This window comes from Cetorhinus maximus, chromosome 5 (genome assembly GCF_964194155.1).
Source record: "Cetorhinus maximus chromosome 5, sCetMax3.hap1.1, whole genome shotgun sequence".
Taxonomy (NCBI): Eukaryota; Metazoa; Chordata; class Chondrichthyes; order Lamniformes; family Cetorhinidae; genus Cetorhinus; species Cetorhinus maximus.
The window spans coordinates 30,566,745-30,585,397 of NC_135883.1; the positions used below are offsets into that span (position 1 = coordinate 30,566,745).

The window sequence follows — 18,653 nt, forward strand, 5'->3', positions numbered from 1 at the left end:
TGTGGAATTGAGGTTACAATCATATCAACCATGATCTTATTGAATGGCAGAGCAGATTTGAAGGGCCAAGTGGCCCACTCCTATTCCTAATGCGTATGGAAACAAAGCTCAAAAAAGATGTGTTTATGATAACAGTGCACAAAAAAAGTAAATACATGCTAAGTTGAGCGTGCTTGAAATGGGGGAATTAATTTAAATTAATTATGAAGTACATTAACTATGAAGTACATTAGTTACTCACCTTTCATAAATGCTTTTCAGGGTGAGATGATCTGGAACATTGTCAGTCTCTTCCAGGTATAGAATAAGCCAAGAGGTCCTGTATGGCCATTGTTCTGTGAGGTTTATCCAAGATGCAAGCCGATCCCAGTTGAAACAAATCTGGTTAGCCCTTAGTAAACGCCCTGTAATAAAATTTAATTAACTCGGTCTTTGAAAAGCTTTATTCTTGTGATCAAATTATTTCCAAGTCTGAAATAAACCACAGGTGCTATTTTAAATTAAAATCTAAACAAACCTGTAGGATAATTCTTGAAACTGGACAACCACTATAACTTCAAAACATCAACACATAACAAATTACAGAAATTTATATAAGTCCATTCTGAATTTTAAATGGGAACCGAGAATTAAAATTGTACATTGTTACTTCTGTATCTCCCTGGTTAATCTTTTGAACAAATATTCAAGTAAACAATGGCAAGTATATCTGCCTAGGGAATAATTTTGTAAAATCATGAGACTTAATTTCACAATTTAGTTGGTGATACTCAATTGTGTTGCGAATCAGCAATAAGCCATCAGTGCAAAAAACATCAAGAAAACATTTCAATTATGTATCTTAAGCTGCTAAATATATTTGATCAACTGCAAGTAACCACAAACTCCTGCTTGGCGATACAACAATCTCCTTATAAATGGCCAATATAAATTCTTAACCTACCAGCCAAGCACCAGGACTGCATTTTTTTTTATATGCAACATGCACTTTTATCCATATTTGTAAATATGTTTGCATAGAAATCTAAGATGGGTTTAATAATCAATCATTTTCCAATGTAAGGAGAGCACGTTATGTAGGGAAAATCATCATTAACCTACATCTTCCCAAATGTATAATGTTTGCATGCACTTCCTATCTGCAAAACCCAAATTACTGCTGTCACTTTTGTTTGTCAGACATTTATGTTCCCTTTGGTTCCTCATGGACTATGACCTTAGGCATCTCTCTCTGTTAGACAAGTGGTTACGTAGCTCTAGAGCAACCACTCCGCAACAAGCATACAGCAAGGCAAGGAGAAAGGCCTCCATGAACTACCACAGCCTTTACCACAGATTGAACCAGCATCGATGGTGTCCTTCTGCACCACACTCTAGTCATCTAGTCAACTGAACTAATCGACTCCCACACAATTTTATGTTAACAATATTTCTATGGTAAGTTCCAATGTCCAGATTTATAATAAGATTTACCTATTTAACACAACTTGCAATTGCACATATTGACACTAGGAGGAGACTGAACTCATTTATTAACTTTTTTCCCAGCTTTGACACCATTTTGATTCTTCCTGAACTGATGCCTTAATTCAGGCAAGTTTGTTTCAAAGTTGAAATTTAGTACTTTTACTAGTTTCATTGTATTAAATGTTTTCTCATTCTCCATCCATTCAGGTAATTAAACAACCATTCAGCTCCCCAGTCCTACACTGCTGCTGAAGACCTGCTGTTCCAGTACCATTGGTTGACCATAGTCTTGTGCTCCCTGTGGGCCAGTTCTCTGCTGCTACTTCTATTCCTATCTCTCCACCAATGTACCAATCCATAATGTGACTTTAAAATGAGCAGTGAATTTTATTTGCGTGCCTTGGGTCCAATTATTCTTATCCTTTAACTCTGCTTCATCTGAAACTTAAAGGCGTTTGTGATTCCTGCAGAGAAGAAAAAGCCAACCTATCACCGCAACATGGCATAATATTCTATACCATTGGACTTCATTCAGTTTTACTGTTACTTTACATAGGATTATATAGGATATACCACACACAAACAGGGTATTTGGCCCAACCATTCCATGCGGGTGTTTATGCTCCACTCTAGTCTCCTCCCATCTTTCCTCATAAATCCACCACAATAACCCATTATTCCCTTCTACCTCATATGCTCACCTACCTCCCTCTTAAATGTATCTATACTATTCACCTGAACCACTCCCTGTAGTCGTGGGTTCCATATTCCCACCACTCCTTGGGTGATGAAATTTATTCTGAATTCCCAACTGGATTTAAATTGATGGCCTCTAGTTATGCTCTCCCCCACAAGTGGAAATATTCTCTCTGTATCAACTTTCTCAAAATCTTTCAGAAATTTAAAGTCCTTCATTAGGTCACTCCTCAGCATTTTTTCAAGAAAAAAAGGCCTAGCCTGTGCATCCTTTCCTGTCATGTATACCCACACATTTCTGATATCATCATTGTAAACCTTCTCTGCAGCCTCTCCAATGCTTTCTTAGAATATGGGGACCAGAACTGTGGTCTAATCAAGGTGTGATACAGGTTCAGCATAACTTCTCTACTTTCCAATTCTCTCCCTCTAGAAATAAAGCATAGTGCTTGGTTTGTTTTTTTAAAAAATGGTTTTGCAAACCTGTGGCGCAACTTTTATTGACTGGAGTATTTATGCTCTGAGATCCCTTTGTTCCTTTACCCACCTAGACTCATGTCTTCCAAGTTAAAGTTATGCCCCTATTCTTTCTACCAAAATGTAATCTCATATTTATCTGTGTTGAACTTCATTTGCCAATTATTTGTCCATTCTGCAAGTTTATTAATGTCCTCCTGTAGTCCTCCTCAGTAGGGACCATCATGCACCCCCCAAACAACTTGATGTCAACCACAAATTTAGAAATTATGTTTTTGATTCCAAAGTCCAAATCATTAATGTAATATTTTCCCCAGACTCCACATTCTCTGACCTTATTCATTAGTCTATTATGGAGCAACTTATCGAAGGCCTTTTGAAAATCCAGATAATTATATCTACTATATTACCATTGTCTACCCTGCTCCCAATAAGGTTAGTCAAGCAAGGTTTGTTTCCCTGTTGAAATCCAAGTTGACTACTCATTACATATTTTTTCTAAATGTTCTTCAATTCCTTCCTTCAGTAGGTATTTCATTACTTTTTCTACCACTGATGTCTATAATTTCCTGTCCTCCTTATTAAATTTAGGAATTGCATTAGCCATCCACCAGTCTTCTGGCACTACCTTTCCTCTAACGAATTATTAAATATGTGCAGCAATGCCTCCACTATCTCATAAAAAGAGACTTGTACTTATATAACATTCTTCACGACCAATGAACATCACAAAGCGCTTTATAGCCAATTAAATACTTGGTTTTTTTTGAAGTGTAGTCACTGTTGTAATGTAGGCAATCTTTCCCAGAACTTTTTAAAATGCATGGATGCAAACCAAGGGTCTTATCCTCAGAGTTTGATTAGTTTATTCAAAACATCCTCCCTTTTTTTATATGTTAGATTCACTAATCTCATTACTTAACTCATCATTCAAATCTACCTTTCAATCTCCTTGGTAAATACAGAGTGAAATATTTATTTAATATTTCTGCCATCTCGCTATCGTTACCTGTGGCATTATCCTGACTATCCCTTAATGGTCCTATTTGGATCCGTCATTTTTATTCTGATGTGCCTGTAGCATATTTCACAATTCTATTTCATGTTCCGTGATAAGTTAATTTCATAGTTCTTGTTGCCTTCCTAATTGTTTTTTTTTTTACTTCTCTCCTAATCTCTTCATATTGTCCCTCATCATGCACTCTCCTGTCTTTGTACTTAATATATTCTTTTCCTAACCGCCAATTGTCTCCTTTTAGCTTTCTTCATCAATGGAGTCTCGCTAATGTTTAGTTTGCTCTTTTCTTTTAGTGGAAAGTAGATTTCCCACGCTCCATTGACCCTGGGAAGTACCGAGGATCAGAGGGACCTTGGTGTGCACGTCCACCAGTCCCTTAAGGTATCGGGACAGGTAGATAAGGTGGTTAAGAAGGCATATGGGATACTTGCCTTTGTTAGCCGAGGCACAGAATATAAGAGCAGGGAGGTTATGCTGGAACTGCATAAAATGCTGGTTAGGCCACAGCTAGAGTATTGTGTGCAGTTCTGGAACCTGCATTATAGGAAGGATGTGATTGCACTAGAGAGAGTGCAGAGGAGATTTACCAGGATGTTGCCTGGGCTGGAGAGTTTTAGTTATGAGGAGAGGGTTATTTTCCCTGGAGCAGAGGAGATTGAGGGGGGACATGATTGAGGTGTATAAAATTATGAGGGACATAGATAGGGTAGACAGGAAGGAACTTTTCCCCTTGATGGAGGGATCAATAACCAGGGGGCATAGATTTAAGGTAAGGGGCAGGAGGTTTAAAGGGGATGTGAGGGAGAATTTTTTCACCCAGAGGGTGGTGGGAATCTGGAACTCACTGCCTGAAAGGGTGGTAGAGGCAGAAATCCTCATAACATTTAAGAAGTATTTGGATATGCACATGCGATGCTGTGGCATACAAGGCTATGGGCCTAGTGCTGGAAAATGGGGTTAGAATAGTTAGGTACTTGTTTGACCGGCACAGACTCGATGGGCCGAAGCGCCCTTTTCTGTGCTGTAGACTTCTATGACTCTATGATAATGATTCAGTTGAACACAGTTTTAACTGTTGCCCGCCAATATTGTTGCCCATCTTATTTTCCCAAGATCTTTTCTCAGCACCTCAAAATCAGCTTTTCTCAAATCTATTAACCTAGTATTCAGCATACTCATGCCCTTCTCTATTACTTGAACCAGAAAGTAACATTACTGCATTGAAATCACTCCACGGTCGTGAACTTCACTTTATTGATTCTGAATCAGTTTTTTGACTGAACCATCTCTAATTGCAAACAAAGTCAACTGTAAACCGTCAATGCACCTTAAGTTGTTGCCACGTGATGGCCAGTGCATAGAACATAACTATTGCAATTTTATCAAGAAAAACGTAGGAGTTAACAGAAGTAATAAAATTGCATGGAAAACAATACCATAATTACAAAGCAGGAATCCTATAAAGGGTTTTGGTTCAAATTCTATTATCACTGCGCCTAGCCAGGCATCATGTGATACACAAGTAGCTAAGAAATAATGGCATCTAATCTGCAGAATTAAATATTAGGTATAATGACTGCAGTGAACACTGAATCTCAGTTTATTGGAAAATAAGAACATAGCTAAGATTTAACAAACATCTGTGGTCTTAAAAAAGCTAATTGAAAAGCAGTATACTGTGGGTGCTGGAAATCTGAAATAAAAACAGAAAATGCTAGAAACACTCAACAGGTTATGGGAGCATCTATGGAGAGAAACAGAGTTAACGATTCAGGCCTGTGAACTTCCATCAGAGTCAGGAAAAGTTGGAAATGTAATAGGTTTTGATCAAAGGGTGGGTGAGACAAAGACTAAAGGAAGGTCTGTGACAGGGTGAAAGGCAGGGTGATAGAAGAGTTAGCCTTCCAGGGCCAAAGAGAATGATGATATGAAGATACTTATACAATTTAAATATTAACCATGTAAGGCATCTGTAGCAGATTATGCTCTTAGTGTATTATTGAAAGTACATTTGCATGAAAACCTCTTGAAAATATGACTACTCACCTGTTACTGAAACAATGTTGAGCAATCGCCTCATAGTCTGAGGACTAATGTCACTGAACCAATCTTCAGTAACCAGAAGTTTGGTCAGATCAAAAGACATCTGCCTTGTAACCTGTCGCTGCATCTGTCGGCGACGATATGTATCCTGTTGATACAGAAAATGATCAGCGTGTATAAAAGAGAAAGAAATAGAAAGCAAAAAGAGAGAAAAACAGAAAGACAGTGGGAGAAAGGACTTGCATTTATAAAGAGCTTTTCACAACCTTAAGCTACCCTAAGAGGTTTATAAGGCAATCAAATACTTCTGCAGTATAATAATGGAAAACTTGGCAGTTAAATTATACAAGGTCTCAGACAGTAATGAGATAAATGACAAGGTGCTTTGCATAAATAATTTTAGTTGAGGGACAAGGTGTTTATAGAGAACTCCCCTGCTCATCTCTTAATAGTGCCATGGAGCCTTTTTATTTACATGCGATGGCACACAGACCCCTGGTTTAATACTTCATCCAGTACCTCTGACAGTGAACCATTCTTTCAGTGCTACATTGAAGTGAATATTTGCTTGTCTTTGGAGGGAAGCTGGATTCAAGAGGAGACAGTGTGGCCGCTGGGCCCAGGCTGACAGCTGAGGACTATATAATGCAGGATTTAAAATGTTTAAACATTTAATATTACAATTCTAGTAAAGGGCCCATTCAGAACTTAGCCATAAAAAGTGGTAACACATCCCTCAAATATTGCTACACCTACCTAGTAATGAATAAATTCCTGTTCTTTTTAACGAGACATATAAGCAAGGTCAAATAAATTCTGCAGTTTCGATGTCTTTAAAATGCGGTCCCTTTGGCATATACCTGGGCTGCTAATCATTGCTGCTTGAAAGCTATCTTTTCCTCACCTTATTGGCCATGAACCAATCCCTCATTATGCTGACTGGATCCTTAATTAAATATTAAAAAAACGGTATTTCCTCCTCTTCCCCTGTCTTGGGTCTCACTATACATGCAGTATGCTCTGTTGAGCATAGCAGTAACCTTCTCGCTAGCCTCAACCATCACTTTGAAGATAGCTGGAAGTAGAAGTGCAACAGTGCCCTGGGATAACCCATGCCTATAGGGAAACTATTTTTTTTTTGTAAAAATATACTTTATTCATAAAATATCTTCAATCACATTCAAAACCATTTCAAAAACAACATTACAAGGGTACAATCCAGGTTAAACTTTTACAAAATGTATCACCAGGTGCATCAGTACAAACAATATTACAGTCATTTACAGCCTTTCATTTTGATCTGTACAGCCCGAGGGGCTCTAAACAGTTCCCAGTCTCTCGGTGCGCTGTGGTAGAAAGGTCTTAGACAGCGACCCTTCCCCATTGCGCCTTTGCGGCAGCTGCCCCAAGCTTTAGTGCGTCCCTCAGCACGTAGTCCTGGACTTTGGATTGTGCCAGTCCGCAACAATCGGTCGGGGACAACTCTTTGTGCTGGAAGACCAACAAGTTTCGGGCAGACCAAAGCGCCTCTTTCACCGAGTTGATGATCCTCCAGCTGCAGTCGATGTTTGTCTCGGTGTGTGTCCCTGGGAACAGCCCGTAGAGCACAGAGTCCTGTGTCACAGAACTGCTCGGGATGAACCTCGACAGCAACCACTGCATCTCTCTCCAGACTTTCTTTGCAAAGGCACAATCCACAAGGAGGTGAACAACGGTCTCTTCCCCACCACAGCCACCTCGAGGGCAACGTGCAGAGGGGGTGAGCCTCCTGGCGTGTAGGAAGGATCTGACGGGGAGGGCCTTTCTCACCACCAGCCAAGCTACGTCTTGGTGCTTGTTGGAAAGTTCTGGCGATGAGGCATTCTGCCAAATGACTTTGACAGTCTGCTCGGGGAACCATCCCACAGGGTCCACCCTCTCCTTTACCCTCAGGGCCTCTAGGACGTTACGTGCTGACCACTGCCTGATGGACTTGTGGTCAAAGGTGTTTTTCTGCATAAATTTTTCCACCAGGGACAGGTGGTACGGCACGGTCCAACTACTTGGAGCGTTCCGCGGCAGCGTGGCCAGACCCATCCTTCGCAACACCGGGGACAGGTACAACCTCAGCACGTAGTGACACTTGGTGTTTGCGTACTGAGGGTCTACGCACCGCTTGATGCAGCCACACACAAAGGTGGCCATCAGTATGAGGGCGATGTTGGGCACGTTTTTTCCCCCTTTATCTAGAGGCTTGTACATCGCGTCCCTGCGGACACGATCCATTTTCGACCTCCAGATAAAGCGGAAGATGGCTCGAGTGATCGCCATCGCGCAGGAGTCTGGGATGGGCCAGACCTGCGCCACGTACATCAACAGCGAGAGTACCTCACACCTGATGACCAGGTTCTTACCCGCAATGGAGAGGGAGCGTCGCTCCCACATGCCCAGTTTCCTTTTCACCATAGCCACTCGCTCCTTCCAGTTTCTAACGCATGCCCCGGTCCCTCCGAACCATATCCCCAGCACCTTCAGGCCGTCAGCCCTGACAGTGAAGGGGACAAAGGATCGGTCAGCCCAGTTCCCAAAGAACATGGCCTCGCTCTTCCCACGATTTACCTTGGCTCCCGAGGCCAGTTCGAACTGGTCGCAGATGTGCATCAGTCTGCGCACCGACAGCGGATCCGAGCAGAAGACGGCGACGTCGTCCATGTACAGGGAGGCTTTTACCTGAGTGCCTCCACTGCCTGGGATCGTCACTCCTCTTATGCCCGGATCCTTCCTGATGGACTCGGCAAAGGGTTCTATGCAACACACGAAAAGGACAGGCGAGAGAGGACAGCCCTGCCTGACTCCAGATTTAATCGGAAAGCTATCTGTTTCCCACCCATTGATTGAGACTGCGCTACTGATGTTAGTGTAGAGCAGTTGGATCCAATTTCGAATTCCCTCCCCAAACCCCATTTTGGAGAGCACATCCCCCATGTAGGTGTGCGATATTCTGTCAAAGGCCTTCTCCTGATCCAAGCTGATGAGGCAGGTATCCACACCCCTGTCCTGTACATAGGCAATCGTATCCCTGAGCAGCGCCAGGCTGTTAGAGATCTTCCTGCCTGGCACAGAGCAGGTCTGGTCAGGGTGAATCACCAATTCCAGAGCGGATTTGACCCGATTGGCGATGACCTTGGACAGAATCTTATAGTCCACATTCAACAGTGAAATGGGTCGCCAATTTCTAATTTCCTCCCTTTCCCCCTTGTGCTTGTAGATGAGGGTGATGATGCCTTTCCTCATGGATTCTGACATACTACCGGCCAGGAGCATACTCTCGTACACTCCTAGCAGGTCTGGGCCGATCAAGTCCCACAGAGCCGAATACAACTCCGCCGGCAAGCCGTCGCTTCCGGGGGTTTTACTCTTCTCGAAGGACTCGAGGGCCTTAGTCAGTTCATCAGGAGTTAGCGGTTTGTCCAGGCTCTCCCGCGTACTGTCGTCTAAGACCTCCGTGATAGAGGACAGGAAGGACTGGGAGGCCGTGCTGTCCGTGGGCTTCACGTCATACAATCCGGCATAAAAGGATTTGCTGATCCTCAGAATGTCGGACCGTGATGACTTTACTGAGCCGTCTTCTTCCTTCAGGCTGCTGATCACAGAGCGCTCTCTGTGTACCTTTTGGAAGAAGAAACGTGAGCACGTCTCATCCTGCTCCACGGAGCGGACTCTGGAACGGAAGATGATCTTGGAGGCCTCCGAGGCAAAGTGCGAGGCTTGCTGGCCCTTCACCTCTTGGAGCTCCTCTTTGACATCGACCCCCATCGACTGCAGCCGGAGCAGATTCTGCATCTTTTTCTGGAGTCGGGACATTTCCCTCTGTTCCTTTCTAGCTTTCTGGGTGCCTTTGAGGATGAAAAACCTCTTGATGCTTCCCTTGATCGCTTCCCACCAGTGTGTCAGGGACTCAAAGAGGGGTTTCACGGTTCTCCAACCTTTGTAATCCCTCTTGAGCTCCTCAATGTTCTCTGGGGTCAGCAGTTGCACATTTAGCTTCCATGCCCCCCTGCCCACCCTCAGGTCCTTCTCCAAGTGGCAGTCCGCCAGTAGGAGGCAGTGGTCAGAGAAGAACACCGGCTTGACCTCGGTGGATCTGACTGTGAATGCACGGGACACAAACAGGAAGTCTATCCTGGAACGAATGGACCCGTCTGGCCGCGACCAGGTGTATCTACGCTGCGCTCCGTCTGCAGGGTTGCTGAAGACGTCGTGCAGCTTGGCATCCTTAACTGTTTCCATCAGGGATCTGGACGTAGCGTCCAATCTGCTGCCGGCCCTGCCGGATCGTCCAGCCGCATCGATGATGCAGTTGAAGTCACCGCCCAGAATGACCGGCCTGGAGGTCGCCAGCAGCAGTGGGAGCTGCTGAAAAACCTCCAGCCGCTCAGCCCCTTGTGCCGGGCCATACACGTTGATTAACCGGAGTGGAGCGTTCTTGTACATTACGTCTGCTACGAGGAGTCGCCCGCCCACCACCTCCTTGACCTCGGAGACGGTGAAGTTGCCTCCCCGCAGCAGAATACCCAGGCCGGAGGAACGAGAGTCGTTTCCGCCCGACCAGATCGATGGCCCATGGGACCACCATCGTGACCATTGCCTGTAGGAGCTGAGGTGCGGTATCGCACACTCCTGCAGAAACAACAGGTCAGCTTTGACCTTGGCTAGGTAGTCCAAGGTCGCAACACATCGCGTAGTAGATTTAATGCTACGCACATTTATGGATACAATCTTTAAACCCATTTTAAAGCATTTATTCTCCTACCAAACCCACTGTCTCTGAGAGTCCCAGACCTTTAGTCTGCTCCTTCATACCCGTAGTGAGCTCAAATTCCTTCACTTTGGATGGGCTGAGGTAGATCTCCTTGGCCGTGTTCTGCTCCGGTGGCATCTGGAGGTTCACGTAGAGAGTGGGTTTTGAGATGACCTTTGCTGGAGAAGCTTCTCCAAAACTCACCCCCTCTGGGGTGTTGCTGTTCCCGGCTTCCTGGAGCTGGGGTGCGATGATTGCCTCACTGCTCCCAGATTCCAGGGGCTGTGGTGCACTGGCCTCCTCAGGTTGCAGGCAAAGTTGGGGTGCGCTGGTCTCCTTGTTGTCTCCAATTTTCTGGAGCTCGGGTGTCTCGTCCTCCAACGCCCTGGAGCTTTGCCGCCTCTTCTGTCGGTGCCGCCCTGGCACTTCATCATCCGAAGAGCTGCTGCCCTTGTCATCCGTGTCGGATGGGAGACGCCTCTTGCCGCTTCTCTGGGAAACGCCTTTGCTTCTTCTTCGCTCCCTCTTACTTTTCTTGTTCTTCACCGTCCGCCACTCCCCCTGCTGCTTTTCCACTGCTGCCTCCTCCTCCATTGATTCGCTGTCCTGAGGACTGGGAGGTACAGGGGGTAGTGCTGCTGATTGGCTCTCTGTTGCCTCAATCTCTTTCTCCACCTTGTCTCTCTCTGTGTCCTCCTTTGTCCCGTTGAGCTCCCTGGGGGCCTTGGTGGTTGGAGTGACACGAAAAATTTCTTCTGCTTCCCCCTGGTCGGCTTTGGCTGCCTGTGCGTAAGTACGGCAGCGTTTGGGGCAGGTCCTGTAGAGGTGACCTGCCTCGCCACACAGGTTGCAGCACTTGGCCTGTTTGCAGTCTTTTGTCTGGTGCCCTTCCTGTTTGCAGATCTTGCAGAGGGAGGCGCTGCAGTTGGCCGCCACATGACCAGCCTTGCCGCATGAGCGACAATGCTTGGGTTGCCCAGCGTAGACCAGGTAGCCACGGTTTCCCCCGATAGTGAAACTGGAAGGAGGGTGGAAAATGGCTCCCTTACCATCGGTCTTTAGCGTGACCTTAAACAGGCGTTTGCCTGTCCAGATCCCCAGGTCGTCTCGAATCTCGGTGCCGCTCCCCACCTTATCGAAGTACCTGGTGAGGAAGGTGACCACGTCGGCGACAGGGACGAAGGGGTTGTACACATGCACCATCACCACACGTTCCCGTTGCAACGGCAGAGAAAAGTGCGGCTCCGCCGTCAGGATCTTCATCTCCGGCAGGTCTCTCTTCTCCTCGAACACCCTCAGGAGCTGGACGCAGTCTGCCACCCGCTTGAACGTCACGTCAAAATAACCACCTTTGCGGGAGTCATGCAGGGTGAAGATCTCCGTAGCTTCGAAGCCGCACGCCTTCAACAGGATCCTCCTGGTGAAGAAGCCCCGATCCATAGGTGATCCTCCCTCGCTGTGGTTCACCGTGACTCGGACGGTGATAGGTAACCCACGGTATGGATTTCGATTGCGATTGGTTATAGCCCTTCCATCCCGACCTTGCCTTGGTAGGACCATGGTGTCGCCCCTGCAACACTTGATCTTAGCCAAAAGGCCGATTGATCTCTCCACAATTTCATGCAAGTTCAATCAATATGGAATCCAACATGTAGCAACATCTTGCACTACTGCAAAGGACTACCATTTTTTAGTTAATATGGCTGCTTTATACTATATTACTCTTGCAAGACAGTTAGTACTTAGTATAAGGAAATCACACTGTTTAATTTTACTTTGATGCTAAGGAATAAAAAGAACAAACAGATCCTTGTAGGACCCTTCCTTAGGTACTTAATAGTCTCATTATGCACAAATTACCAATCCCAACTCCACTATTAATTTCTCTTCCAGAGGTGGTGTCTGAAAGGACATAACTCTTTCAATACCAATTTCCAGGATTGCTTTCGAAACTACACTGAAAGTTCAATCGTAAAGCATCATGTAAGTAACAGATGAAAGAAAAACAAAAAAAAACTTTGAATTTAAAAAACAGTTTCTTACCCTTCTATTGAGTGCTGTCTTACTGCCGAGTTTGGTCAATTCCCCCAAGCTGTGCTGTGAAAGTTTTCGATCATTATCTTCATGCCAACCTGCAGCACCGTAACAAAGACAGTTAAATTTGTTACCACCAGAGGGTCCACAACATGGCTAGAATGGTTAGGAAATACGTATTGCAAATTTTAAGTCACTGACTATATTCTTACTTGTACAATCCGAGTTTCCAACATCTCCATTAGATGGCACTGCTGCAAAGGCCTTCTTTGTACTACTAAGCCCACGACTGTTTAGATAAACGGGCAGATGGACTATATTCCGCATATAGTCATGTCCATTTATATTAGAGTCTCTTAAAACACTGTTCAGATTTTGATTGATAGCCTTTATGATGATATGTGGATCACTGGCAAAAATGGCAATAAAGGGACCTTTTGAAAACAGAACACGTACCTAGAAGAAAATTATATGGTAAAGTTGACATTTAAGACACAAAACTCAAGGATTCACTATATCTCAAATACTGAAACATGCCCATCCCTTTATAATTTGAAACATTTCTATCAAATCACCCCTAATGGTCCCTGTTCTAACAAAAATTCAATTTTTCAAGACTTTTTTCATATTTGTAGTCCCCATATCAGTATTATTCTGGTTAATGTTATATATTGCTTAATGCTATGACATCTTTCCTATAATGTGCAGAACAAATTCCACACGGTATTCCAACTGTAGTCTTATTAAGGTTTTGTAGATTCATCATTGCATCCCAACATTTAGTTTACCATTTGCCATGAGATCCAATGTTCCATTCGCCTGTGTATTGCCTTCTCTACATGGGCTATTGCTTTTAACCAGAATGTAAACCTCAAGATTTTTTTGTCTTTCCACATCGCTCAGCTTCCCTCTCATTTAAGTATAATCATTACTTTTTCAACCAAAACATACCTTCTCACATTTACTGGCATTGAATTTCATTTACTACTTTTCTGTTATTTCCATCGTCTTTTCAATATCTCTTTACAACACGTGATGAGAAAGTACAGTTCAGAGGGTGGTCACTCAGCACATCGAGTGATCGTTCAGCTCTTTTGAATTGAACCCAGTTAGTCCCACTCTGTTTTTCCACTCATATCCCTCAATTTTATCTTCAAGTTTTTATCCAATTCCCTTTTGAAAGCTATTATTGAATTTGTCTCCACCACCCAATCAGGCAGTGCATTCCAAATCCTAACCCCTCAGCATGTTAAAGCTTTTCCTATTCATATTACCTCTGGTTCTTCTGCCAATCATTTTAAAGCTGTGCCCTCACATTAACAACCCTTCAGCCTTTGAAAACTGTTTCTCATCACTTAATCTATTTAAACCCTTCATGCTTTTTATCAAATGTTCTCTTATCCTCTGTTTGATGGAGAACAGCCCCAGCTTCTCAATTCTATCCATATAATGCAACGCCACTAATGTATCAATTAAAAAAAAATCTTTGATCCCTAACTATGCTGACTGTTTGAACCTCTACAGAATGGATTCCTGCTTAGAGAATTATGATCAGTATATGAATAATTTCAAACATGACATGCTTGGAAGGGACAGGTGACTTTGGACCTTATGGCTTCCAAAGCTCTCCGTTACTGGTGTTTTCCTTGCAACATGTCTGGGTCTGAATTGATAGAGATTGATTGCTATGATTAGTTAGCAAGTTCATCATCAATGTGCCATGCAACTACTAGGTAGAAGGTGAATTAGATGAACTGTAGTAATTTTTCATCTAGCAATTCCTATGTTCCTATACCTCACCAATATTATCGCATTTGTGGGCAGCGGGCTGCTAGCACTCACACATGATTCAGCCCACGTTTTATTTCCATGTTCGTTGTGAGGATGACTGTATTTCCTTATGGGTGTGGTCCTCAGCACTAAAATGTGTCCCAATGGACTCCCAGACTGAATCCCAGATTGGCTAGGTGTCGTGATAGGCAAGGAAGCTGCATCTTGAATTCCACAGCTCGCTCATAACCATAACTGTTTCCATTAAATAAATTTTAATCTTAATTACAAATAAAATTAAGTTATTCAAACTAATCTTCACTGTGCATTCAGTTTATTTGGCTTAATACACCAATTACTTGAAGATTAAATTTTTATAAAAGTTCCACATAAGGATCTCCTGGGACACTGTTGACTAAGGAGCAGAGCCAGAGTAATCACGGTAGAGCTCTGGGGAACTAACTGAACATTCTAATGAGTTGGAATGGCTAGTGTAAGGTAGGCACTCCCCTGGGCTGAGAATATGCATGCATCAATTGGAGACAATGCACTCAGTTCTCCTACTACAAAAATTGGGCAGACTTTCCACAGTGGTATTCCAAGTCAGCAGCAGGTTATATATTTATTTTAAAAGGACACAAGTACATTCTCTCCATCATATAGAGAGAGTGAAATAAAGAGAGAGAAAGAAAGATGAGATGTGGTTGAGAGATTAGAGAGAAAAAGTTTAAAAATTCAAAAAAATTCCAACAATAATTAAAATCAAAGGAATGAGATTTCCCAGTTATAAGACAGACTACTAAAATCACTTACACTTGAATGGATAATCTTAAATTTTGCCAGCATGTTTAGTGATTATCTAGTGGTTAAGTATCTCAACTTCATGTTGCTGTATGTATGTGAATGCCAAGTTTCTTGGCAAGATACTGATGTACTGAAGCTTGTGGAAGAGCGGGGGTGAGGGTAAACAAAACTGAAATAAGGAAAAAAAAGAAATCAGACAGCAACTTCCCGATTTCCGTGAACAACCAGATGCCAGAAGCTGCTGTTTGATTTACTCCATAATAATGATGAGCATCAATAGCTTCACCATTATTCTTACCGTAAAATCCAGGCCAATGTAAACTAGCTTTAAGTTCAACAATGTAGCTCTAGTGAAATTATGCTACCTTCAACTGCAGGTTTCATCTCACAGAATTACATATAATAGAAGTGAACAGAAGTTAAAATGGATACACACTTTATAAAAAAAAGAACTCCTGATTAATAAGGGACCATTAAATTTAGTTTGTATCAAAGGCTATCATACAGTTTCATTTTGTGGAGGGTTTTGTTAATGTATGGATAGTGAAAAATTACTTACTGTGTCTAGCATCTGCAGGACTTTATCTTGTTCACATGCATCCAATCCATCAATAACAACCACAAGTCGGGTTTGATTCTGAGTAAAGCCATCAATAGATTTGGCCATCCGAGCCATGAGCTCCACTTCATTCTTTAGAACCTTTTAAAGCAAACAGACTACGTTTTTCCACCAAAAACATTCTACCATTATAAATGAAATGTTAGCATTGAAGGAAGTCCTCTCTATGTCTAGTTCTGAGTTGGGAAAAGCTGAAACAAGTCAAATTAAATGAAATAGATCCATTCAAAGTTTATCCATGCTTTGGTTGCTCAAGAATGCAGTAGCCAGAAATGCACTCTTTCTTTCTACTGCTCCTCTCCCTCCACACTACAAAATCAAGCTGAGTTAAGGCTTCATAGGTCTTGCCCTGGCAACTTTCCAGCACCTTTCTCATGAGCATTCTTCATGTGTGAACCTAGACAGGAAATGCCATCAAACTATTTGCCAAGGAGGATATTACAACTGACCTTGATCCAGTTTTCATTTAATATCATATACAAACCCTTTCCAGCAGGGAGTCACTGGATAGCAACCAGGAGTGAAGATTGGTTAATTTCCCTAACTTCAGTACTGCAGAGCCAAGTAAAGAATTACTACTGCTAATGCATACCCCAGTCTCTCCCAGCCCTCCACTGAGACCAAATGAGTCAACACAGACAAGGATCAAACCAGAGGCTTCCTAGCTTATGTGCCACTGTTACCCTAAGCAGTGCCTTTAGTCAACAGACCTACATGCTCATGTAGATTTGCTTGTAAATTAAGGTTTTGAGGTCTAATTTCAAGCCTGATTTGGAAAGCAAATCCTTATTTAATGCAATAAAATTGTTTTTTCAGCACTGGTTATTGGCACAATGGGCCCAATGGGTTGAATAGCCTCTTTCTGTGCTGCATCATTCTATGATGTCTATAGCATCATTTGCTTATTCACTATTTGTGTCACCTTGGCTCAATGGCTAGAATGCTAACCTCCAGATTACCAAGCTGTGGCTCACAAGTTTGTGTACAAAATATAGACAGACACACCAATACAGTACTGAAAGAATGCTACTTGCTAGATGTGCTGTAACTTCAATTCAGACATTCAACAAGAGGTACCTGTTGCCCATTTGAATGGTCGTTAAAGATCCCAAAGCACTATTTAAAATAGAGCAGGGATTCATCTCTCAACCAATATATCTAAAAATAGATCAACTTGTCACTCATTCAAGACCAATTTGGGGTCATTTATGTAGCAAAACAGTTGCTGCATTTGTCTGCATCACATCTCAAAGTTATTCATGTGTAAAGTGCTTTGGGACATTTGGGCATAAAAGTTAACATTTGACTGCAAGTACTTTTCTTCCAAATTATATCACTGCAAATGCCCTAACAATTGCAAATGCCCCTGTAAAATACACACCCACTCCCTAACAAAAGAAAATTTAGCTACTACAGATAAAATATAAAAGTAATAATCAGGCAGCAGTGAACAAATCTGTTACTGGCATAAATACTATAATATTCAGAAATACCATTTTTGAGAACATCAGTTCTAAGCTGATGTCTAATTTTACTCAACCAAAACAGTCTGCAAAACAGTCATTTTTAAAAAAAATTATATACTAATGGTGTAACTTGTATATTATGGTCAAAACAAAATATATAGTGAACTTAAATATTTTAACCTTCAGATTTACACATTGGATTCCAAGACTGTTGAGACGAGCCTCTAACAGGATCAACTAAGTGGCAGCTTTTAGGATATGGACATAGTGGTGTAGTGGTTATGTCATTGCACTAGTTATCCCAAGGGCCGGACTAATGACTTAGAACCCGAGTTCAGTTTTTAAAATTCTGGAAATGAAAAGCTTTAACCAGTGAAAGTGACCATGAAACAGAAAAGCTGAAAAATCATGAAAACCCAACTGGTTCACTAAGCCCTTGCCTGGTCTGGCCTATGTGTCATTATCCCACACCAATGCAGTTGATTCTTTAGCTGTCCCCTGAAGCAGCTGAATAACCCACTCACATTTGTATCAAAAGAGGGCAACTGGAGATGAGCAATAACGTCAGTCTTTTCAGCAACATTCAGGAATTAGTTAAAAATAATTCTGAAAACATTTGCTGCTTGTGTGCAATTTGTTTGCAGATAGGGATGATTCAGAACAAAGGCAATAAATTAAGCAACTATAAAATGCATATTAGGCATTCACAAACATTACCAAAACCCTAAATGCTAAAAAAAATCTTTCATATTACACATACAAAATACTTACTTTCATAAAACCTTCAGGCTTTAGCTTGTGAAGTTTTGATGCTGCTAGTAAAACACGCTTTCTCTGAGAGTGAAGGACAGAATCTAGCACCTGCCACCATGTGTGACAGTTAAGGACCAGTGCCAGACCAATGACACAGGCAATAGATATCAGAATGGCATTTACAGTCAGGTGTTCCTTATCTGCCTTGAAAATGGCCAGCAGCAAGACACCAGCAACGAAGCAACCCATGATAAAAATAAAGATAACAAACGAAGGGATACAGCAGGTCTTTTTCCATTTCTTCACTCCTTTTTTACCTTTAAAAAAATACATGCCAACATTATTTTCTTATTTTTTGAAATATTAATGATCCTTTTCAAAGGCTACACACAATGTGTTTATATACCATAAATATACAAATAAAACAATGTATCCAATTAATTTCATCATAATTTACCTTCAATACTTTCTCATTAGTAATCCTTTTAAGCCACCCTAACTATACAGAATTGGTTGGTCAATAATGAATGTATAAAATGGGTTTGTAATTCATGGGTTTGTAAGAGCACTTGGGAACAAGTGTATCTTAAAACTAAAGCTTGGGAGTTTCCGCTTGGTTTCTGCCCAGATACAGAGCAATTTAGGTGGAATCGACTTAAACAGTACAAAAGATTACAGAATTTAAAAGCATGAGTTACGCCATAACCACTCATACTTAAGTTTCCA

At 42.3% G+C, this 18,653-nt stretch overlaps 1 protein-coding gene across 5 annotated transcripts in view; it reads right to left on the minus strand.

Annotated features, from left to right (window-relative positions):
- LOC144680554 (kinase D-interacting substrate of 220 kDa-like) overlaps window positions 1-18,653 on the minus strand; it is a 184,260-nt gene that overhangs the window by 41,797 nt on the left and 123,810 nt on the right. For all 5 annotated transcript variants that reach the window (XM_078541658.1, XM_078541655.1, XM_078541657.1 and 2 more), the window contains 6 exons: window positions 17,946-18,244; window positions 15,649-15,789; window positions 12,728-12,971; window positions 12,525-12,613; window positions 5,705-5,849; window positions 242-404 (listed from right to left, as the gene is read on the minus strand). In XM_078541658.1, coding sequence (XP_078397784.1) covers window positions 242-404; window positions 5,705-5,849; window positions 12,525-12,613; window positions 12,728-12,971; window positions 15,649-15,789; window positions 17,946-18,244 — 1,081 coding nt within the window. The remainder of the gene's footprint in view (window positions 1-241; window positions 405-5,704; window positions 5,850-12,524; window positions 12,614-12,727; window positions 12,972-15,648; window positions 15,790-17,945; window positions 18,245-18,653) is intronic.